Here is a 22,668-nt window from a genome sequence, read left to right on the forward strand (position 1 = left end):
TTAATAGAGAGCCACCAGGAGCTTAAACCCATCAGTGGACCAGAAACTGCATTTGTAGAGACAGCCAGATTAAATTCAAAAGCGGTTTGAGCCCAAAAGATGCTGGATGATAGGAAAGGGGAGACGTGCTTGCCAAACACAGTTGTGCTTACATGGAGAGAGGGAAGACAGAAATTATAACACAAGAACAATGAGGACAAACGTGTGCAGGTAAAGGACTTGGTGGTGACACTTGTGAGCCACCGGTTGCTTCTGATGGAGCAGGGGCATGGCTTTGGTCTCTAACAGTGGTTATAAAGGCTCCGGGGACACTGCAGAGCAAGAGAAAGCAATGGTGGTGCTGAGGGCTGCTCCTGGCACAGCACCTTGCTCCGTTCCTTCTTTTTTCTTGCACCTCGCATCAAGCACAAGAGCATTCAGTCACCTCTTGGGCTTTTCTCGTGCTGGTAACTCAGCCACTCCAGTTTCCCAAACAGCCTCCACGGTGCAGCTGAAGGCTGAGCCCTGGGTGGGAGAGGAGACACAAAATACTAAGCCAAAAACCGTCTTCGCTTGCAGCTCGTGGCACAGCGAGGACGGGGGCATCTCCCGTCAGCTCAGAGTGGGGCATCGGGCACAGACAAGCTGCAAATGCTGCCTGGTATCGGAGGATTCAGGATGGAGTGAGAGGTTGTTTGAGGCAGGTGTTTTCACTCCCAAATGACTGCACGCAGCTAAGGCCTCTGCATTTGCCGCTCAAGTGTGCACGAGTATATTTCAAGAGCTGGAGAGAGCCATGGGGATACAAACAGAAGTTAGGCAGGAAGGCTTTTGGAGAGGATAACTATTTGACTATTAAAAACGAACGGAGTCAAGCACTGTGCATTTTCCAACGATGTTTATTTGTTTTCTGTAGCCCACTGACACAGCTGGAACTGGCAATGGAGCAGATTTTTTTTGTTTTTTGTTTTTTTTTTCCATAAAGTGTCTATGTGACATTAGGTCAAGGCTAACACTGTAGTCAAAGGCATTTAGAGAGGGCAGCAGCAGAAGCAATGAGAGGTGTTGGCAGCAGCAGGCTGTACAGGAGGGGCAGGGGGCACCTGCTCTCCCGCTGCCACGGCGGGGGCCGGGGTGCAGGGACGCGTACAGTCCTTTTGGGTACCTGTAGCAGACAAACACAGCACCATGCAACACAATCTGCAGCTGGAAACGGGCGGGGGAGCAGGACATGGGCTGTTATTGCAGTCAGCTTTTGGGGAAGCCACGGGCCTGGTGGCGTGCCTGCCCGCGGCAGGGAGCAGCCCGATGAGGATCCAGGCTGGCAGCAGCTGGGCCACCAGCTCCCGAGCGGCATTTGCTTGCTGAAGGGAACCACGATTCTCAGGATGAATCTACGGGGACAGACCCTGCAGCCAGATCCACGCCGCTGCAGTTTGATGGGAGTTCAAGTATCTAGAGCACCATGAGCAGGGATGCCTATCTACATTCTCTGCAGGAGGGGGCTTGCTGTGGTGCCTCACCACGTTTAGGAGCCTCCCCCAGCCCTGCACCTTCCTTGGGGGCTCCCCGTCCAGCCCAGCTGCAGGCAGCACCAGCTCAAACACCACTTCTAAAGGCAGATGGAAAGAGGACCGTCTCCTGATCCCCCTGCTGCCCGCGGTTCCCCCCTCCCAGCCTCCAGCCCAGGTCCCACCGAGCCCCCCCAACCCCACGCCATCCGTGTATCATCACCCGGAGGCTGGGCCGTGGGGACGGGAGGGCGGCACGCACGCAGCATCGCTCCCTTTTGCTCTGTTCCACCCGACCGCGGACCTCGCAGCACCCGAACGCTCCTCTGCCAAGTGGTTCCTTTACCCCAAGCAATCAGCACAGCGGCAGCCGACCCAGGGGTCTCCGCGGTGGGGGGTGCCTCCCGCACCCCGGTTTGCAGCTGGGACCTTTGCTCGGCCCTACGGAGACCGAGAAAGGCTTTGGAAAGGCAGGCTGGCTCCCGCAGCCAGCGCCGTGCCCTGGTCTTGGCCGCTTAACTGTACAAAATGGACAAAACACACACACGTTATTTACAGCCCTGTTTTTCACATGATGGAGCAGCTCTTGGCTCGGTCTTTCCTGATCTCCGTGTCGTTCAGTAAGTCCGTCCTGCCGGGCATCTGTGACGCCCGCTTCAGTCCCCGCTTGGAGTTGGAGCGCTTCAAGTTCTTGTGCACCCTGTTGACGGAGGCGAGCGTGGTCACGTGGAAGACGTCCCGCACGCTGTTCTCTGACACCTTGGAGGAGCACTCGGCGTACGCCACCGCCCCGATCTGCCGTGCCAGCGCGCTGCCCTACAGCCCGGAGAGGTGGGGAGGAACAGAAATGGGGGGTTAAGGACCTCAGCACCCTGCCAGGAACATCCTCCGCTCCCTCCCGGAGCCCTCTCTCCAGGACTGTCACCAGCTCAGCACAGCCAAGCCCAGCTCCAGAACCCGTGTCCCCGCAGCAGTCCCCAAAACCAATAGCGGGTCCTTTGGTGCTGAGCCTCCTTGTCCTAGGAGGTCCCCAGGGAACGTCCCCAGCACCCGCCGAGCCCTGCGGGGATGGGTGGCCGCTGAAACCCACCTGCTCGTGCGTGACGGGGATGAGGCGCTGCTTGGAAAGCTCCCGCAGCGTGTTCAGGTCCGTCCTCATGTCCAGCTTGCAGCCCACCAGCACGATCTTGGCGTTGGGGCAGAACTCCTGAGTCTCCCCTTGCCACTGCAGCGGAGACAAGAGAGAGAAGGTGCTCGGCTGTAGCAGAGGCTCCGCTTAGTGCTGACAGCCTTCAGAGGAGCCGAGGTTGGGATGACAAAGGCAGGGGCTCAGCTCGATGCTCCCAAAGCCCTTCTGATGCCCTGCACAGCTCCTGGGGTCCCACCGGTTGGGGTTCACCAGGGCTGCCCTCTGTAGCCACCCCACTGCTTGCTGGAGCTGTGCACGGCTTTTCCAGCCTGGGGTCACAGCTGTTTGGAGGCTAATTAGCTCGTCAGGGCACCTTAATGAGTGCCCCAGGCGAGGATGGGCACATCAGGGTGCCTCTCAGCTAACTTTATGCTCACTTGCTGCAAACCTGCTGCATCCAAGCCGCAGTCCCCTGCGCTGAGCCACTGGAGACCCCTCCCGGGTATGAATATGGAAAAATAATGACTGCACGGCCTGGTGCACAGGTCTGGGACTCCGTGGGTCACTTTGGGGGACCTCCTGAGTCCCAGTCAGTGGGGAGCTGCCTGCACAGCACGCTCGTTATTTGTTCTTGGAAGCCACATGTTAAGGGCATTAAGGCATTCAGAGCACAGCTCCAGCCAGGGGAATAAAGGATTGAAGCGAGGGAAGGAGAAGGCCAGGGCAAACATCCATTTCCTTCACGTTGGTGGTACCTTTTAGAGCTCCAGCAGCAGGCAGATGTCAAATAGAGGCTGTCACCAGCTAAAGATGTCACTTGGAGCTAGCAATGCCTGCCACGCTGCCTGACCGCTGGGCAAATACCCCAAGCAATTGGAAGGGGAAGAAAACCCAAACCGCAGGCAAGCATCCAGAACCCGGTGGGGAAAGGAAGGGCCAAGAAGGACAAGTTTCACTCAAGCAATGTCAGACCGAAACAACCGCAAAATGAGAAAAAAAAATATGTTTTCCACCACAAGATGGGCTCCAGTCTTTCCCACAGCCCCCTTCCCTGGTGGGGACATTGTCTGCCAGGAATGCCACGTGTCCCCACTGCCCCAGCAGCGTGCCCTAAAAAAGCTGCATGAAAAGGATGCTGCAGCTCCTTTGGAGCAGGAATTCAAACACCCTCATTCACCCGAAGGATGAAAATCCCTGCAGAAATGGAGCTGTAGGGTCTGTTCTCAGCAGGCTGTCTGTAACGGGGTCCCTAGGCTATGGACAGAGCCGTGACCCCTCTTTTCACAAGACTGACGCCGTGCCGACGTTTGCTGCACAAACCCAGCCGTGTCAGAGCAGAGGTGCCACTCCTTGAACACCCTCTTTGTGTGAAAGGAGATGCTGTTTGCTCTCAGGTGGCTCCTTCCCTTCGACCATACAGGCGAGCCAGGCAGCAGAAGGGCAACAATAATAAAAATTTCCCCTGCTGAACCAGCATGTTTGCCCACGGCTTGAATAGGGAGAGTTATTCTCCTCATTCGCCTGATAACGGCAGCTAAAACCCATTTCAACTTCATGGTGCCTTAGGAATTCACCTCGCCTCCATAGGCTGTGAGCCTGCACCAAAGGAAACAAGGCATCTGCTCAGAGACACTTAAGAAATCCCCTGTGATTCAGGGCTTAATTTAAGTCACCATATCAGAAACGCATTGCTAACGGTGCTGGGAGCAGCTGCGAGGCTGCACGGGGAAGAACTTGCAGCGAGCAGAGCAGGCTTGCACGAGGAGCGTGCAGAGCCATCGATAAAGCCCAAGCCCCACTAATTACTGGTGGGCTTGCATCTCATTAGGGGACGGGCGATTTGCCTGTGTTCTCATCCTCCTGGTTCCCAAGTCCAGCAGTGAAAGCTTCCAGCCCCATGAAAGGTGCTTGCCCCCGAGCTGGGTGCCTTGGGCGAGCCACCCTGAGGGTCCTTTCCCCTTGTCCCCTTGTCCCCTTGTCCCCAGAGCCACCTCCCAGCCCCGCCAGCAGCTGAGGAGGAGGCCAATGCTTCAGCACAACATGAAGTTCGGTACCACAGCTCATTGTTCCTGTTGGCGAGCTGCAGGGAACCGATTGCTGCCTTTTTTTTTGGAGGGGGCAGAGGCCAAACTGAGAGGACAGCCAGCAAAACGAGGCCCCTGCTGGCACCAGGGGCCGCTTCCCACTCCCAGCACGTGGACTGGTGGCGAGGGATGCACGCCGCTCCCCGGGGGCTTCACGAGGAGCAGAACCGATGCCCTACATCTCTCCCTGCCCCCATATTTCATGTGTGCACGCAGACAGACCCCACAAGTGCACGGCCATGGGCTGCATCACTCACGGGGCTCCTTGCAGGGGGAAATCCCTCACTTTCCACTACAGCCCACATGCAGCACCCGCAGGAAAACTCCAGCCAAGGGAGCTTTTTGCCCTGGTGGCAAAAACCCCAGGGCTCCATCCCAGCAGCCCGGACCCAGCGGGCACTCACCTTCTTGAGCACGCTGTCCAGGGTCTCGGGGCGGCTGATGTCAAAGCAGATGAGCACCGCGTCCGAGTCCGGGTACGCCAAGGGCCGCACGTTGTCGTAGTAGGCTGAGCCTGCGGAGAGGAGAGCGGTGAGCAGCAAGTGCCATCCACGGGCTGCTCGCTACCCGGTGTGAGAAAAATTGCAGTCCTTTTCTTCCAACAGGACCTTCTGGGAAGCTGTTTTATCCGTGATTGCAATGCTGGGCGTCCTACAAGCAGGAGCACCCAGTAAAAGTTTATCCTAACCTCATATCCCCTAGTACCCGATACCTGATTTGTCCCCTGTTTCCTCTCTGGCTGAATACCACAGCTACAATTTGATTTGACCAACCGTTAATTTCTCCTTTTCCTTTTTTTTTCCTTCTCTCGTGACTAAAGGACCCGTGATTTTTGTTTTTCCCGATTTCACACTGCTCATCCTGTTTTTCTCAGCTATCCTCCTCATTTTGGGACTGCGGGACCTTCCCCTTATCTGCTTAACATACTCCCCGCTGCGATGCCACTGTCATGCCTGCACAATCACTTCTGAATACGCAAGGTTAGTGGGGTTTTCCACTGCAAAAACACCTTCTATTGCAAAACCACAATTTTGTTTCTCACACCGGCGGGGCTCCCCGCAGGTCCCTTAGGACTGGGGCCATCAGCACGTGTGAGCACCTGGCATGCAAGAGAAAGGAAAGGCAGCTTGGAAAAAGGAAAGGAAAGGGCTGTGGTGCCGTAGAGCAGCACATGCCTCCCTCCACCGCTTGCACACCGATCCCATCACTTGTCATGCAGTCGCTGTTGTAGGAACGGCAGGAAGGTGTAGCTGAGAAAAGGCAGGCCACGAGGAAGGCTGCTGCTATTTTTTATCCTCTCTCAATGTCTTTATACAGGGGAGCTTGCTCACAAAGACTGCGAGAGTTTAAGACAGGTAAAAAACAAACAAACAACAAAAAAAAAACCATCCTGCATTTTGCTGGATTTATGCTGGAAAATATCAGGCAGATTTTTTTTTTTTGGTGCATGAAAGATGTGCCAGGATTTGGTGGTGAGCAAGCTGTAAATTGGAGGGGATGATTCTGTATTCTGCAGGATTTCTCAGTGAGCAGGCAGAGAGCCCGGGCTGAATCCTGCACAGCGCTGCCATGCACACACACACACACACACACACACACACACACATGCACCTTCACTGTGAATTTCAGGCATTAAAGCCTTTGTCCCATAATGTTTTTATTTGAAGCGCATTCTGTGCGTGATTGTAAATGCCTCACTAACCAGTAATGGAGCAATCAGCTCATCGCTGCTTAAAAACACTCTCTCGGTTTTATATTTGGCTTTACAATGGCTCAAACTTCCTGCGGGGATGAGAAACAGCTGCTTATTTATGAAAAGGGGAAGCAGAGACACCGGGCTCCTTGTTGGATCGGCCTCCTCGGAAGCAGGCTGGGGGCACCGGAGGCGTTTCCTGCCCCAGCCCCACGGGAAGGATCCGGCCCCACGCTTCCCAGCCCGGCGCAGGGTGCAGCACCCAGTCCTTGTCCCACGGCCCCGTGCTGGAGGTCAGCACCTGAAGAACCACAAGTGATGGTGGCCGGTGTCGCCAGGAGGACGGGAATCTGCCAGGGGTGGCATCAGAGGAGGACGGGTGGATTCCCTGCCGTGGGGTCCGGCCACTCGCCCTCCCTGTGCCGAGCTCATAGTAGGATGCTGCTGCAGCAGGGGCACCTGCACCCCTGGCACCCATCAGCAGGAGAAGCCACAGCTTGGCTCTTTGTCCCTGCAAAGTCCCTGGGAAGAGAAGCAGCGGGATCCAGCACAGCAGAACCAGGCTGCGACCTCTGCAGAGCCCGGCCCTCTTCCTCGAGGGAAAGTCACTCTCCGTGCACAGGAGAGCCAGCGCAGGGATGGAGGATGCAGGCTAGGGCAGGAGGGGCCCTGGAGACCTCTGACCTTGCTTCAGGCTCAGGATGCTTCAGCTCGTGACGGGCAGAACTGGCATCCTGTGGGCGAGGTGACCCCGCGCCCAGCGAAGCAGCGGCTGCTTTCCGAGGCAGCACCAAGCTCCCCTTTGGACTGAGCCTGCAGTCTCCTTAACAGTGCATATTTGCCGGGTGGGATGCGAGATCCAGCACGGCTCTGCGTGCTTAAAACTGCCAGACCCTTTATCGGAGCCATGCCCTTTCCCCATGCACACCAGGGGATCTGCCCCAGGCTCTGCCCCTGCCCCAGGCGGGAGGGAAGCGTTCCCACGCGCATCCTCTCCCTGCAGCTCCTCCGCTTTACATAAACACTGCAGATAAATCCGCCCCCCTCCCAGCCCAGGAATGCTCCTTTTGTAGAGGTGGTTTTGGCTCCTTTCAGCGCAGACATTGCTACGGCAAACTGTATCGTAGCAACCTGCTGCTTCCTTCGGCACGTCACCGGCTCCGCCGGCGCAGAGCCTGCAGCGCCTGGAGCACGGCCCCTCTCTGGTCCCCACTTGTCCCATGAGCCCCAGACCAGTGCCAGGACATGCAGGGCCACCACCCAGCAGCTGCTGGAACAAAACCCAAACCCCCCTGGCAGGAGGAGGGGAGGGAAGAGCTGCCCCGGTTCGAGAGCATCGTTTGCTTCATGAGCTCAGAATTGTTTCCCTGTGCTTTAACTTGCTCTGGGGTGCAGGAACAGCCCCGGCACCATCGCTGGTAGCTCAACCCAGCTCTGAGAGCTGAAAAACACCAGTGCTCATGGCCCTTCCCCACCCCAGGAGACTGATGCTCAGTGTGGTCAGTGTGTCCAGCACTGCTGGGAAGCTGCTGAGCTCCAGAATCCCACCGCCCTCAGCTTTCTTTGGAGATGTCTCTGCTGAATCAGGGAATTCTCCTTGGTCGATTATTTTTCTAGCTTTTGCCTCTATTACTTTGTCATCAAGCACAGCAATTAAAAACACAACCCAAACACAAAGGCCTCGGTTCCCACAACTCCAGGTGTCTGGCTTTATCGATTCTGAGCACTCAATGCCTTTCAGCTCTTCCAGCAAGACACCCTAGAGCCCCGCAGTCTGGCACCTCCGAACACACAGGCACCCAAGGCTCGTGTGCCTGCAGATCCAGCCTTCCTGTGCTGCATGAGTCATTCTCCCACTTGGCACCCAGGTTTGCAAGAAAACAGGACCTATGTGCATCTGTTCGTGATTAAAGAGAGAAAACTGGAGCGAGCCAGACACCAAAAACAGCTTAAAAATAATTGTCTGAAATTCAGGGGCGGGCGCAGCCATGAATAGCTCCTCTTTCTTATCAGCTGGCAGCCCCTCCGAGTGCCTGGCGCTGGGACCCGGGGACGCTGCTCTCAGGCAGAGGACTGAAATTTGCTGTTTCATCCATACCAACCCGGCGTTCATCTTCATTTGTTCCTTATTAACTGTTCCGGGAGATAATGAGCCTCCCCACACGGGCACCCCCCACCCCACAATAGCGCGCTGCAAACCAGGAGAGCAAACCCGCAAGGAGCCCCCCGGCAGCTCGGGCTGAGCACGCCAGGGTGCTGCCAAGGCCAAATTTTTCAGCATCTCACTTGTCTCAGAGGGCTTGCTCCCCGTGCTGCCCGCAGCGCCAAGAATGTCCCTTGCAGAAGGAAGCAGAAATCCTGCCCGGCTTTCTGGAGTCCCTGAAACAAAGCCTGGTTCGGCCAAAGCTTTATCCCCAGGAACCCAGCAGCTTCTGCAGGGTTTTCTGGCTGGCAATTCACATCTCCACGTGGCTTGTGTTGCAGGGAAATTTATCTGGGTGACTGCTTGCTGCAGGCAGGGGCTGTGCACGCAGGGACATGGCTCTGAGCCCCCTTCCCACCTCCTCAGGCTGGGCAGGGTGGGACCAGGGCAGCTCCCGACCCATCCCCATGGGCATTCCCCATGGGAGTTCCCCCAGGCACGTTAATATTACACAAGGTGCCGGTGAATTTGACGGCTTCCATGATTAGTTGCTCCTCTGCCAGGGCAGATGATGATGAAGGTGTTAATAATAATAACATATTTTATTTATACCACACCTTTAAGACCAAAGAGGTACGTCTGAGCCATTCGCACAGGAGGAATAACCCCACTGCAGCGGGTGCAGGAAGCTGTGATGGGGACTGCAGCGGGTGGGCAGCAGTGCCCCTCGCCCCTGCCCCTTGCACAGCCCCTCCAGGGAGGCTGAACTGGGGAGGGGGACATCCCTGGGCTCCCCACCCCATGTGCAGGCAGCGCATCTGCATGAGAAAGGCGCATGTCCCATGGAACAGCCCAGCTATTGTCTCCTCCCGGGGGCAAAGCATAAAAATGCTGGATTGAAAACCTGACAGTGAATGGGAGAGACAGAAGTGGCAGCTGTCCCAGACACCCTGGGCAAGGAAAGAGCCCAGTCCCCATGGTGAGCCTGCAAAAATCCCAGCTGCTTCTCCGAGACACCCGGGATGCTTCAGAGCTGCCATTTCCTCTGCAGATGCAACGAGAGGGCACGGAGTCACCCAGAAATATTTCCCCATTGCTGCAAAAGGGGAAATAAGCCCAGGGAAACAATGGCAGAGTTTGCAGTAGAGGGGAAAAGAGGAATTCAGCCTCAGGGATCTCTTGAGAGCAGCAGTTAAACAGCCCCGAGGGTCATGCCCCATCCATTTATCCTCCTGGGGACAGACTATGAAAGAAATTGTTATTCCATGGTCACTCAGCTCATCCTGGCCCTACAAAAGCCCAACCAGCACCACTGGGAACCAGGCAGGTCACGGGCTCTGTGCAGGAGCTCTCCGGAGGAGGACAGGACACCCATTTGGGATGATGCAGCTTCAGGAGGTGACCGAGCCAGAACACGGATCCTATACAGGGCAGCCAGACCCCAAAACCCCCTCTTCAGCCACTACAGACCCCCCCAGGCCCCCTCCAACAAGGGGTTGCTCGAGGACCACCACTCGCTTCCAAGGACCCATGAGCTCTGCAGGCTCAGCTCCTGCCTTGAACATCTCGGCGCCTTCGCAAGGGCAGCGTTCAAAGAGCTTCTTCCTCCCAGGCTGAAACCAGACCCTGTGCCCTGCAAGCAAACCAGCGACTGGTTCTGTTTGGGGCCTGGTTCTGTTTTGGGGCTGGGTCTCTTTGGGGCCTGGTCCTGTTTGGTCCCTGCCAGCAGGGCTCACTGCCTGAGGGTTCCTGCCCCTGCCTGACCACAGGAGGAGGAGAGGATTCGCCGACCCCACTGACACAAAGCCCACATTTCTGACACTAACGCAGTGCTTGGTAGAGTCCGTCCCAGCGACGAGGGGAAGAGGCAGGAATTAAAGCCCTGCTGACAAACCCCGAGACACAACGGCGGCGCTGACAGCACCGCGGGCCGAAGCCAGGACCCAACAACCCAAGGTCACAGATCCAAAGGCAGAAGTAATTAGTGACATTAGAGACTGAAGGGAGCGCGAGGCCGAGTGAAACAGAGTCAAACACCCGCAACCGTGCCAGCCCCCGCCGCGCAGCGAGGCTGTGACGTGCCAGGCTGATGAAGCGTCCTGGCCAGCACCAAGCTCTCTCGTGTTGCTGCAGCAGCACAGCAAGGCAAAGCCAGCGGTGGTTTCTCTCCTGGAGGGGCCATTTCCATCATATCCAAAGAGCTTTCAGCAGCCCAGCCCCTTCAGAAGCCCCTCCAAGGGCGGGCTGTGCCATAACGAGGGACTCTGCCCTCCTCACGGGCAAGGGTTCAGAAAGGATTTACCCTTTGCCAGAGGAATGAAGCCCTGCCTGCCAGAGGGGAGGTGGCTAAAAGGGGACGTGGAGCATCCCACCCAAGCTGGAGGGGGACAAAAAGCAGCAGAGGGAGCCCCACAGCACAGATCTCTGAGGGACACGGATCAGACAGCACGGCCATCACCCCAGGACTCTGATGGAAGCTTTCCTGATGGCTGCGCCGCGATGTTTCTTTGCTTGTGCAATGCAACTGCAAACCTCTTAAGTCCAGGAGAGGAGGAAATGGTTCCATGACATGGAGCAAGCAATCGTCTGGAAAGTGCATGACTGCAACAGCAGCTAACCAGCTTGGACAATTAACCTCTGCACCTCGCTCTTGTGATGCACACACACACAAAAAAAAAAAACAACAACAGCAGATTGCTAAGCAGCCCAGCTGGCGTTTCTTCAGGATGGATGTGGTCAGGATGAAGGGAAGGGTGTTTGGAGGGGCTGAGGTGACATTTCTGGGCCCCTCTGCAGACCCTCACACTGGTGATCTGGAGGCAGCGGTGGAGGCTCCCTGTTGAAGTCCCCGGTGGCCTCTCCAAGGCAGCACCACCACGTCCTGGGATGGGAGCACAGCCCCAGTGCCCGGCCCTGGATCCACACAAGGCTGCTGGGGATGACACTGGGAACCAGGAGCCAACACAAGAGGCAAACGGGAACCAGAAGTTCCTTCTTGGCCCTTTCGTCACGTCACAAGGGCGGCTGGCATTGCCACAGGCTGCCTGGAACCCCTTCTACAGGATACAACAAGGACTAGGAGTGGCAACCGATTCCCACAGCCCAGCCACCACGTGCTTTGGGGAACGCAGCCGAGGGTTGAGCGAGCACAATTATCTTTATGCAATGCTGCACATTTCCAGTTTGCTGTGCACAAGCAGCAGATCCCTCCCCGGCTGCTCGTCTGCCAGATAAGGTTTCTCCCCACAGGGAAGGCTGGGCCTGTACACGCGTGACGTTTAATCGGGTGCTGATCTTATCTTTGGGATCTGGGGCAGGAGGAAAGCTGCGCCCAGGTCCCCACCGCAAGTACAGGGCCGGGGGCACAGCACCGACCGGCTCCTCTGGTGCTGTCCCCGCCAACAAGTGTCCCCAGCAGCCTCCCCAAGGCACCATGAAGGGCACCCAGGTGCCAAGTGGGTGACAGCTATCGGAAAGGCGAGCCACCAGGTGCCAAGGACAGGGCAAGAGTCCCTCCTCTGGGGATCTTCTGCAAATTGGTTTATGTGACCACCTGGCTAAGGAGCTGCTGCTTGATGGGTGTTAAAACAGCCCCAGGATCCCCCCAGGACCCCAAAAAGGTCTGGGGGACAAGGGATGGATGCTGCCTCGCTGCAGGGAGGCACAGGAGCAGCAGCCTTCATCTCTGTGCCATGCAGCACCCGCACCATGCCCAGCCCGGCCCGACAGTCCCCCAGGGACTCTCGTGTCTTGTCCTGTCCTGTCCTGTCCCATCATGTCACATCTCCTCAGCTCCAGCCTCCACCCACTCCGGCGTAAGCATTTCTGCTGCCGTTTCTGCTGCAACTCTTTCAACTTCTGTCCGACTGGTTCCTGACCTGCCTGAGAATGTGACCCAGCTGCACATATTTTTAGGCTTAACTATGTCTTTGTGCTGAGGCAGAAGACAAGTATGCCGGTTTGAGGCTCCCAGCCTCAACGGGGAGCATGGGAGGAGCTATTTTGGTAGGGAAAGGGCAGCTCCACATTTTTCTCTGCCTCAGAGTGCCCGTGGCATTGAACTCTTCCCAAGGCTGAGCTTGCTCTTGCTCTTGGGAAGAGGCAGCCATGGCAATCCCGGAGCCGCGCGCTGGGAATCCGGTCCCAGCATCCATGGAGATGCCATTGCTAAAGTCAGCCCCTTTCAGCTCTCTAATCTCATCAACATTCCTGGGTAGTTCCCCTAACGAAGGGGCTGTTATCGGAGCCTGGCGGTTCCCACACAGCCCTACCAAGGCAGACTGTTTGCTGAGCTCAGGCAAAGAGGGAGGCGGGGAGGGATTAGCGACTCCCAGTGTTATTCTTGTCTTGAAAGCGCATCTGCTTAAGAGACACAAGTCCCAGCAAAAGACTGGCAGCCGTGCAAGTCCCCCGCCGTGAGCTGCAGCACGGAGTGGGCAGAGAGAGGCACTGCTGAACCAGGGCAGGTCGAGGTGAATGGCAGTGCTAGGAGGGGAGAAAAGTCCTCTCCAGCAGCTTTGGAAGATGGCAATGAGCACACACACAGCACCAGCCCCGTAAGCCACTGGCATAGACACCTCTCCTCTGCACCAGGTCCTGCACCAGCAAAAGGTGCACCATGCTGAAAAATAAATAACGGTGCATCAGCAAAAAGCGCACCAGGGAAAAAAATAAATAAAGGTGAACCAGCAAAAGGTGCTGCTCACATGGGGAATTAGTTGGTGCATCGCTCAGAAGCCTGCCCGGCCCACACCTCGCAGGGGCACCCAGCATCCAGCAGGCACCCGGTCCCCTGGGAGCAGCGCTCCCCAGCCAGCAGGCATCTGGTTGGACTGGTGCTTCCCCACACCTCCATGAGCCGTGCAGAGAAGTTGTTTCTCTGTCAAGCGCCGTTGGGTCAATAGAAAAGAATTTGCCAGAATGGGGACATGCAGGGTGGCGAAGCACCGTGTCCTCCACGTGGCTGATGAGAGAGGAGCCCTTCAGAGCCCAAACCCTGTCTCCTCCACACCCCGCTCTCGCACACCGAGATGTCAAATTGCTTTTTAACAGAGGCTTTAGGAAATGGCAGGGAGAACAGGCTTTCAGGAGGAAGGGAGGGATGGGACATCCCCAGCGCACTGGAAAATGGCACTTGGAGGAACTGCGCTCTCACACTGGGCCTGGAGGTGGGACTGACTTCAAGAGGGAGAAATCCAAAGCGCAAGCAGCACCTGCAGGGGAATGCTGAAGGGTCAGGCTCATGCTTGCCTCACTTTTCTCCCCGACAGACACCTGGACATGAGGCAATTCAGCCTGCACTTGCCCTCTCTGAGCAGGGCACCCTTATCAAGGAGGAGTCCCAGTGCTGGGAAGTCTCCAGAGTCACCCTCCAGCCTTGGAAAAACTAATCAATGGGCAAATGGTCACAAGACACTTTGAGGAAATCCAGGGTCCCAGTACAATGTGGGAGCCATTTGGTTCCCCATCACTCCTACCCTCCCAGTGGCAATGTTTCTCTAATTAGGTTTCCAGCCCGCCTGCCATCTGCTAACATCACAGGAGGGGCAAATTCAGGCTGAAAGGCGGCGTTTCCCAACACCAGCCAGTACTACACATCCCGGGAGGAGACAACATCCCAGTTTGTGGGGAGTACCAAGAGGACCTGGGAGCAGCCAGGCGGGCTGGGAGCGCTGCAGCACGGCAGTTTTCCAGGGCTCCTGCCCTCACCCCCATTCCTGGGTGATGCTCAGCTCACCCTGTGCAGCTTCCAGAGCCGCTAACCGCTGCCACCGAGGCTGCAGAGGGAAGGAATCAACGCTCAGCTCCCCCGTCCCCAGATCTGCCTGCTGATTCCTGGAGACCTGCAGCTACAATTACTTATCTAAGAGGTGGCGAGTGTTTAAGATGTAAAGGCTGATCCTGACAGAAGGAGGGGAGCAGATTCCCAGCACCTCCCTTCCCACTCCCACTGGGGTGGAATTTAGCACAAACAATGAGCCCCTGGCTGCGAAGCTGCTAAAAAGAGGCAGCAGGTAGCACGGAGACAAGGGAAAGCGCACCCCAGCGCCTGTCATCCTGCACGAGGAGGGCAATTAAGCCACGCAGAATCCCTTCGGCTCAGCTGGTTCAATTTTCCGTTGCACAAAAACTTCTTTTACCAAAAAGCTGCGGTTTACAAGCGTCTCCGAAGGGTGGAAATTCAGCAGCAGACTGCAGTCTGCAGCTAAAAACGTCAGTTTGATTACTGGAGGAAATTGTCGTGCGCTGCTTTGCAGGACTGTTTATTGAGGAACCCGCTCCTGTGTATTTCAAAATTAGAGCTGCAAAAGAAGGGAATTGATCTGGAAAACTAACTACTGAGCTCTATCCACAGCAAAGCTGTTAAAAAGGGCTTACGTTTTACATAAGGGGAAGGGAGAAAGAATCAAAGTCTGTGTCCTCTTGGCTATAGAGATCAACACTAGACAAACTCATATCTTTTGTTGAAAATGGTAAAAATGAATGCACAGCAGCATCAGACGCATATACACAGCTTTAAAGCCATTGCATCATGTCCTTTTCTTTTAAGACTTGTAAGATCAAAGCCAAATATTCCAGAGAATTCCTAAAAAACACACAATGCCTCAAGCGTGCTTCCGCACTCTCCAAAGGTGAAGTTCCTCACGTGAAATGCAGGCACTCGGAGCAGAGCAGCCCAGCAATGAACAAAGATTCCCCACCCAGGCCCTTCCCAGCAGCCGCAGAAGCCCCCAGGTTGGACCCCCCGTGGGATGTCCCAGCCCCGGGGTTGTGCCCAGACGCACCCCGGTGTCTCCCGCTGTGCCGGGAGTCGGGTGCTCGGGGTCAGAGCAGGGCAGCATCGCGGGTACCGCACCTGAGGGGCTTCACGCAGACACGCCAGCCCAGCAGGATCCATCCAGCAGGCAACGACCACACAGCCACCATCCTGAGCTCCACTCACAGCACCCTGCCAAGCTCCAGGAGCCGAGGCTCATCCTCTGCTCCAGCACCCCGAGAGGCAGCATCGCCAGGGCTCGCAGCACAGCAGGCAAAGCAAAAGATCCCTTTTTGTCTCGGGGCATAAAAGCAGCAAAAGTGAGGGCTCCCAGGTCAGGAAACCTCCAGAGCTGACTCAAACACGTTTTACATGATAGAGCTAGTCCAAGCCTCAGCAAAGCCACTGCTCTAGGTAGACCTCTGCTGATCCTACAGCTGTAAGTTGACGGGTGCAAAATTATAGTGAGGAATTTCAGTGTACACGAGCATAGAAAAGTCGGAGGTCATGCTTTAATTTACTGTTGCTCTTGAGCACCGAGAAGACTTCATTTGTTATGAAGACTCCACAAATTATGGGGAAAGAGCATCAGCAAGCCTGCGATGTATGCACGCTGGCAGAGCCCAGCACCGAGCCGCGCCGTGTGTACACAGCACTCCGAGGAGGTTGCCAGAGGTAAATTAAAAGGCCAATATTTTTATTAGCTCTGCACCAAGCAGTTCACGCCTCCCCAGAAACGCAGCGTGAAGTTTGGGAAGGGTCTCGGAGGGCCGGGGCAGCCGTGCCTAGGGCTCCCCGCGGCATCGCAGCTGCGGATGCAGACGAAGAGGCGAAGCCAAAACAAGAGGGGAAAAAAACAAAAGCAGCCCAGAAGCTCTGCTGGGGAGCAGTGATGAAAGGCCGGCGCGTTCCCGCAGCACATTCCTCTCCGAGGCGAGGTCTCCCCTCTCGGCTGCACCTCGCTTGGCTTCCCCATTCCTTCCCACCCCAAAACTGGTTTCGCTGCTGCTCACCGGTGGCCCTACACAACCGCTGCCGGGGATGCACGGATGCGAATCCAACCCCGAAACATCCCAGGGGGGGGAGGAGGGGGAGGAAAAGGCTACACCAGCACGGAGCAGAGGGAACAGAGGACCCCCAAAAAAACCCCAAGCAAGGACCGGGCAGCATCACCCCCAACTGGAGACCCCTTTCCCCGGGGGGGGGGGCAGCCCACCTGAGGTGTCCCACATGTTGAGCTCGGTGCGCTGCTTGTCGATCTCGAAGCTGGCCGTGTAGTTCTCGAAAACGGTGGGCACGTAGCTCTAAAGGGGGGGGGAAGGAGGAGGAGGAGGAGGAGAAGGGACGATGAGCCGAGCCGAGCTGAACCGAGCCGAGCCCCGGCCGTGTCCCCCCCCCACCAACATCCCCACCACCTCCCCGCCGCACCTCGGGGTAGCAATCCTTGGCGAAGACGTGCAGCAGCGCCGTCTTGCCGCACTGCGTGTCCCCCACCACCACGATCTTGCACCGCGCCAGGTGGCCCTCCATCCTGCGGGGTGACCCCCCCCTTCTGCCGCTCCGCCGCTTTACCGGCACCGGCCCCTCCGTGGCCGCGCCCCCCGGGTCCGACGGCACCAACCGGAGCCGGAGCTGGGCAGGGCTCGAGCTGGCACCGCCGCCCCCGGCCGCCTCCCGTCGGTGCCGGCCCCGGGAACGGCCCCCTCCCCTTTTTCTCCCCCCCCCCTCCCCCAGCTCCGCTCCGCCGGGTCCTGGCCGGGATGCGGCGACCCCGGGATGCGCCGTGGGAACCGGCCCCGGTCCCCCCCCACCCCCGGGAGCGGTGCCTCCCTCCGGGGTTACCGGTGGGACCCCCCCCGGACCCCCTCTGAGCCCCCTCCCTGCCGCTGCGCAGCCCTCCCCGACTCCCCCAGCCAAAAATATTTTAAAAAGGGGGCTCCCCATACAGGGTGGTGGGCTCGGGGGGGCATATCCTGCACCAAGCTGGTGCTGGACACCACGAGCTTTGGTGTGCGAGCAGCGAGGGGTGGGCATCGCCTCAATCCGGGGGGGCTCCAAGCACCACCGACAGCCCCCTGCACCATTAACGCCTGTTTTTTTTTGTTGTTGTTTTTTTTTTTTTTCGGGGGGAATTTCAGCAAAAATGGGAGCCCCCGGCACGTCAGCCAGTTCTGCACGAGTCTTAAAAGCTGCTGGGACAGGAGGCTGGTGGTCTGCCCAGCCTGTCCGCAAAGCAGGCGGGCAGTCCTGCTTTCCGTTTCTCCCCCGGGTATGGCCAGTCCACCCCATAAATTGCAGGCAGTGGTGGGAATTAGCAGAACAATTAAAAAAAAAAAAAAAAGGCAAGGATCCTGCCCTGCGAATATCCCGCTGGCCGTACTGCAGGAAGATTTACCACAAGGGCAAACTTGCATTTGTCAGAGACGAGCCGTCTGTCACAAAATGCAGTAAAAATAGAGGCAATGAAGACAAAGCAAGTCTGGAGAAGTGGAAATTAAAATGTTTTGGCAGCGAAAGCGGATTTATTAATGGACTGAGGGGGCAGTTTGTTTTTGCGGAAATCGCAGTCATTTTTCATGTATAAATAGTGATGCTGTGCACGAAGTGGGGATGAGCACAGGAGGGGGATGTGGTGCGGGGCCTCGTGCCGTGCAGGTACCCCGTGCTTCTGAGCCCTGCTCTGCTCTCTGCTGGGCCTGCCAGGCCCAGGGAAACGTCAGCCTGGGTCGGTGTGTGCTTTGGAGAGCTTCTGTCTGCTCCCCTTCGCAGGTCTGTGCCTCAGGGTGCACCCCCAGGAGAGGGGCCAAGAGCAGAGCGGGGCTGAAGATGGGGTCTTAGTGCGGTCAGTGGGTCCCCCCTGTATCATCCCATCCAGAGCAAGCTGGGTGATTCTGTCCTGGACCTGGATTCTCTCAGTTCAACTCCCCACGGTGCTGCCTCCTGCAGGATTTCTTGCCCTCCGTTCCTCATCCTGCAGCATCTCGGTGCCTCCGAGCCCTCGGCGCTGTGGTGGATGACTGCCACATGCGTGCTTCCTTCCACCCTCCCCAGGGAGAGGAGACCGTGCGGGTCTGTGTCATGGCTTGTAAGCCCTGTAGAGGTTTTTTTTTTTGGTCTTTGTGTGTGTGTGTGTGCGTGGTGCTCAGCTTTTACCTGGAGGAATGGAAAGAAAAAGTTCGCCGTGCTTATGACTGCAGTTGGAGTGCTCATGGCCATCTGTGTCCCCAGGCTGACACCCTTTCATCTGAAAGCTTTTCACCACATTTCTCAGTAGGAATTCATTTTTTTTCCTTCCAACCCACAGATTACTGTGGCCCGGCTTCGGAGGAACCAGAAAACTTCCTCTGCCCCGAATATTCAGACTTTTGCGACCTCCCACAGCCACATTTGCCTTCCCCCGGGGAGGGCAAACAGCTGAGAGCACCTTTTGCTCGGAGCCCCTTGGGGCAGGGTCACTGCTGTCCCATTTGGTGCCACGCACCTTTTGGCAGGAAACGCTTGCAAAATATCTGTTAGGGCAACCTCCAGCGCCGGTGTCAGTTTTCAGAGCGGGCTAGGGAGAGAGACGTGCTGTGACTGTCACCACGGCTGGGGAGGCAACAGATGGCTCCGACACATTTGCTCTCCAAAAATGCTCCTCCAGTGGCCGCATCCTGCCTTGCTGCTCCGTGCTCTCAGAGGGGGGTGAGTGGCTGTTCCGAATTAAATCGACGGCGTCGTGTTCGTGTCGTTTCCTGGACAAGGAAACCAGTGACCTCCGCAGGACCAGGACTGGAAAAGGGCGCTGGGAGAAGCCATCCTTCACCCGCAGCCTCTGACAGCTTGGCCCTGTGCCTGCGCAGAGCCTCAGGACCTGGCGTTACGCAGACAAATGCAGGGTTTGGAGAAACTCTGCTCCTGATTTGAGCCATGGGGTGGCAGGTGAATGGAGCAAGCGAGGAATCCCCCGTACGCTGTCATAGAGCCGTGGCCCCTGGAGGATACACACACGTACCTGAGAGGTGCATGAGTGTCACCACTGAGCTCTGCCCGTGCCCATCACATTATTCGTTAAAACTTTCTCTGTATTTTGATGGGGTGTGAGTGGATACTTCATAAACAACCACTTCTGTGCCATTCGCCTCCGTCCGCGCCGTCTTATTTCCACGGTGGAATTTTCCCTGGTGAGACTCTAAACCAGGACAGAAACAAGGGACAGGCTCGAGCTTTACTTTTTCATGAGCTCTATGCTTAAGTGGCTGTTTGGACCTGTGAAATATGTGAAAGAACGAGGAACTTGCCAGGCAAAACTGCAGCTTCCCGCTAACCGTTCGCGCTCAGCAGCCGGTCCTGAATGGTGTGTTACTGGATGGCTTCCCCTAGAAGATGAAGAGGTGGAGAAGCAAAGAGTTTGAACACACACAGCAAAAGATACAAATCAACAGCAATTAGAGGGGTTAAGAGAAAGAAGGAAAAAAAAAAAAAAAGTGCCAGCCAAATCCCCTTTCATGTGTCCAGCCTGTTTATGTTCTGTGCTAGAATAATGCTGATCTGACTCGCGGCTGGCATTAATGAAGTTTGCACCTCTGGGTGAGCAGTTTAATTTATCTCAGCAAGCCAAAGCTCATTATAACAGTCCATAAATGCTATCAGATGAAAGCAGCATCCTTCAGCTATCTCAGGGATTAAAGCAAGGAGCCATTCAACTGACAGGGCTGCTGCTGGAGAGACTGCAGTCGGAGCATGTGTGCTGCAGTCGGAGGAGACACAATACCTCAATTACTGCTGCGATTTATTTTTATTTTTCTGGATGGAGGAAGTGACCTGGAGCCCCCAGCACGCCCCCCTGGAGGTGAGCAGCCCCGTTCACAGCGTGTTGGGGCGTGCTGGCCAAGGAATCACCCGCTGATGGGTGCACAGCGTGTCGGAGGCTCGAAGCCTGTAATTTTAGGACCGTAATTGGCAGGAAGGTATCGGAAGGTTGGGGTTGCAGGAGGATCCTCACACCACTGGATGTCTCCAGGGGCTGTAGAAGAGGGGGACAAGAGATGGGATTGCTCTGTGCACCCCTGGGGAGAGAAACCTGCTGCTTCCCCAGCCTCTGCTGGTGCACAGCAAGGTGCTGGAGCAGCCCCAGCGAAAGGAGAGGCGGCGCTGGGAGGATTCCCTCAGCCTGCTGTCACTGCCGAGCGAAGTGACACCCGCCCAGCGCCGCTCAGCGCTCCACAATTGCCTCCATTGTCTCCGTGATCAAAACAGCAGCGCGGGAGCGGCGCCGGTGAGTGGCAGCTTCGTCTGGGGGCTCGTGGCAGATCTGCTCCACCTGCCGCGCTGCCTGGCGCATCTCCGTGTCACTCCGTCTCGCCGCCTGCCGTGGCACAGAGCTCCCGTCACCGGTGACGAAGCCGGGAGCTCTCCTCCGGGGCTGCTGCTTTGTGCGTCCCAACCCACGGCAGGCACGGGTGAGCAGAAGGCAGAGCAGAGGCAGGAGGAGCCTCTGGAGGGCCCTACGCACCCCGAGAAATGCGCACGGGGTCAACACGTGCTGTAGCTCTGTGGGCATCCATCCGACCCCAGAGCCCTTTTGGGTTTGCCTGCAGCCCCCAGCCCCGTTTCCAGCTCTGCTCAGAGCCCTTCACCTGCAGGTTTGGAGCTGGCCCACACAGGCTCTCCAGCAGCCTTGGTTTTGGGGCATCTGCCCCCACTTGGGGGCCTTTCTGGTGTCAAGACCACGGCTGTGGGGAGCCCTACACGCTAGCATCCCTCTGCCAGGCTGCCTTATCTCCTGCCCGCTGTGGTTCCTGTGTCCTTGAGAGCAAAGGAGAGGGATTGTTAGAGCCCTGAGTGAAAAGAAAGGGAGGTGGAACAAAGAGGCAGGCGGGCGGGCTCAGGCTGCAGGGGCATCCTGATCCTCGCTGGCTGCCAGGGGCTGGGGGAGGCAGCGGGGGGGCTGTTGGAAAGCTCAGGGTGAGGCACAGGGCTGCTGAAACCCTCAGCACTCGGGAGGGAGGTGATGGGAGCAGCTTCCCAGCTGCCCAGTGCCCGTCTCCAGCTATAAATCCCAAACCGACGCCGTTCGGAAGGGCCTGCATTTGGAGAGCTTGCTGGAAAACGGGGCGGAGGAGGAGGGAGCACCAATTCCACCAGGAAAACTTGTGGGTTTCCTGGCTAATGCATCCCCCCGGCAGCCCACGCAAGCGTCTCGTCCCACAGCAGCCAGCGCCGGGCCGTGCTGGGGCCGCAGCTCTGCAAGATTTGAGCTCTGCAGCTGCAGTCGCAGGCCAGCTCCTGCACACAGAGCACCCAGAGCTCTGCCCCCCATGCCTGCAGCTTGCACGCAGGGGGAAGGCCGCCGCAGCAGAACACAAAGTTTACCAAATGAAGCAAGATTTGCAGGGAGAATGTGACTGAGCCGAGCTGATAAGGAGAGATTGGCCTGGGAGCACAAAAGAGACAAAGGCAATGAGAGCAGCCTGCCCAAGCAGACTTGCCCATCTGCAAAAAAAATCTCTTTGTCTGCTTTACAGCTGCGTGCAGCTGGAGCAGCCGAGCAGGAGGGGAACCTGATTCCCAAATCCCGCTGACTTCATCCAGCACTGGGCTTTTGGGGGTCATCCCCTCATCTCACGTGCCTCCGAAGGGCCTGGCAGGGACTCCCTCCTGGCCAGCTGGTCTCATCCTGACAACAGCGAAAATAAATCACCGACAGGAGAAATGCTGGGACAGCTCCCGGTGGGAGATAGGATTGGGCTTTGACCGCTTCTTCCTAACTTTGGGCCCGAGAGATGCCCAGACATCATGAATTCGGTCACATCTGCATTTCTCCGAGCCAAGACACAGAGCATAAAAGGGCGAAGTAACTTTCCAAGCTGCCCTGAGCTCTTGTCATGCAACGGGACGTGAGCCTCTTCCTCGCTCTCCCTGCAGCCGCCCCAATACCCGTAAATATGCCACACGGCAGGACCAGATGATTTGCAGCCTGCTCCAGGCCTCTGGCTCTTTTCCTGCCTTTGTGCTCGGTTTCCTGAGCAGCCCCGTCCCAGGTCCCAGCCACCCCCCAGCCCCACACGGCCCCGCAGCCACCCAGCCCTGCAGGACGGGACCACGGCCACGCAGAGCCGCCGCTGGCCCCTGTCCTCAGCCGCTGAAGAGTGGGATTCTTGTCGCAAACAAAGCCCCTGGAAGCACCGGGGTTTGCTCATCCGCTGCTCAGCCAAAGCCTTCCATCAAATCTGTCAGCGGTGCTGGGAGCGCCCTGCCCAAAGCGGGCGGTGCGCCCGATCTGCCTTGGCTGGGGAAATTCTGGAGCACTGGAGCAGCACAGAAACCTCCCACGTGCGTGTTTCAGTCCCCACGAGATGGTCTTTGTGCTTTTTTGTTTTTTTTTGTTTTT

The 22,668-nt window shown here is 57.1% G+C and overlaps 1 protein-coding gene across 1 annotated transcript; it reads right to left on the minus strand.

Annotated features, from left to right (window-relative positions):
* Nucleotides 1-1,772: 1,772 nt before the first annotated feature.
* On the minus strand, nt 1,773-16,836 carry RND2 (Rho family GTPase 2). The gene is made up of 5 exons (XM_082779180.1): nt 16,725-16,836; nt 16,513-16,600; nt 5,108-5,217; nt 2,581-2,715; nt 1,773-2,306 (listed from the first exon to the last, which is right to left on the minus strand). Exons 1-5 carry the CDS (start codon nt 16,824-16,826, stop codon nt 2,058-2,060), a joined length of 684 nt encoding a protein of 227 aa, XP_082635306.1. The 5' UTR covers nt 16,827-16,836; the 3' UTR covers nt 1,773-2,057.
* Between the last annotated feature and the right edge of the window lie 5,832 nt (nt 16,837-22,668).

Source organism: Aythya marila (assembly GCF_965140915.1).
Source record: "Aythya marila genome assembly, chromosome: 25".
NCBI lineage: Eukaryota > Metazoa > Chordata > Aves > Anseriformes > Anatidae > Aythya > Aythya marila.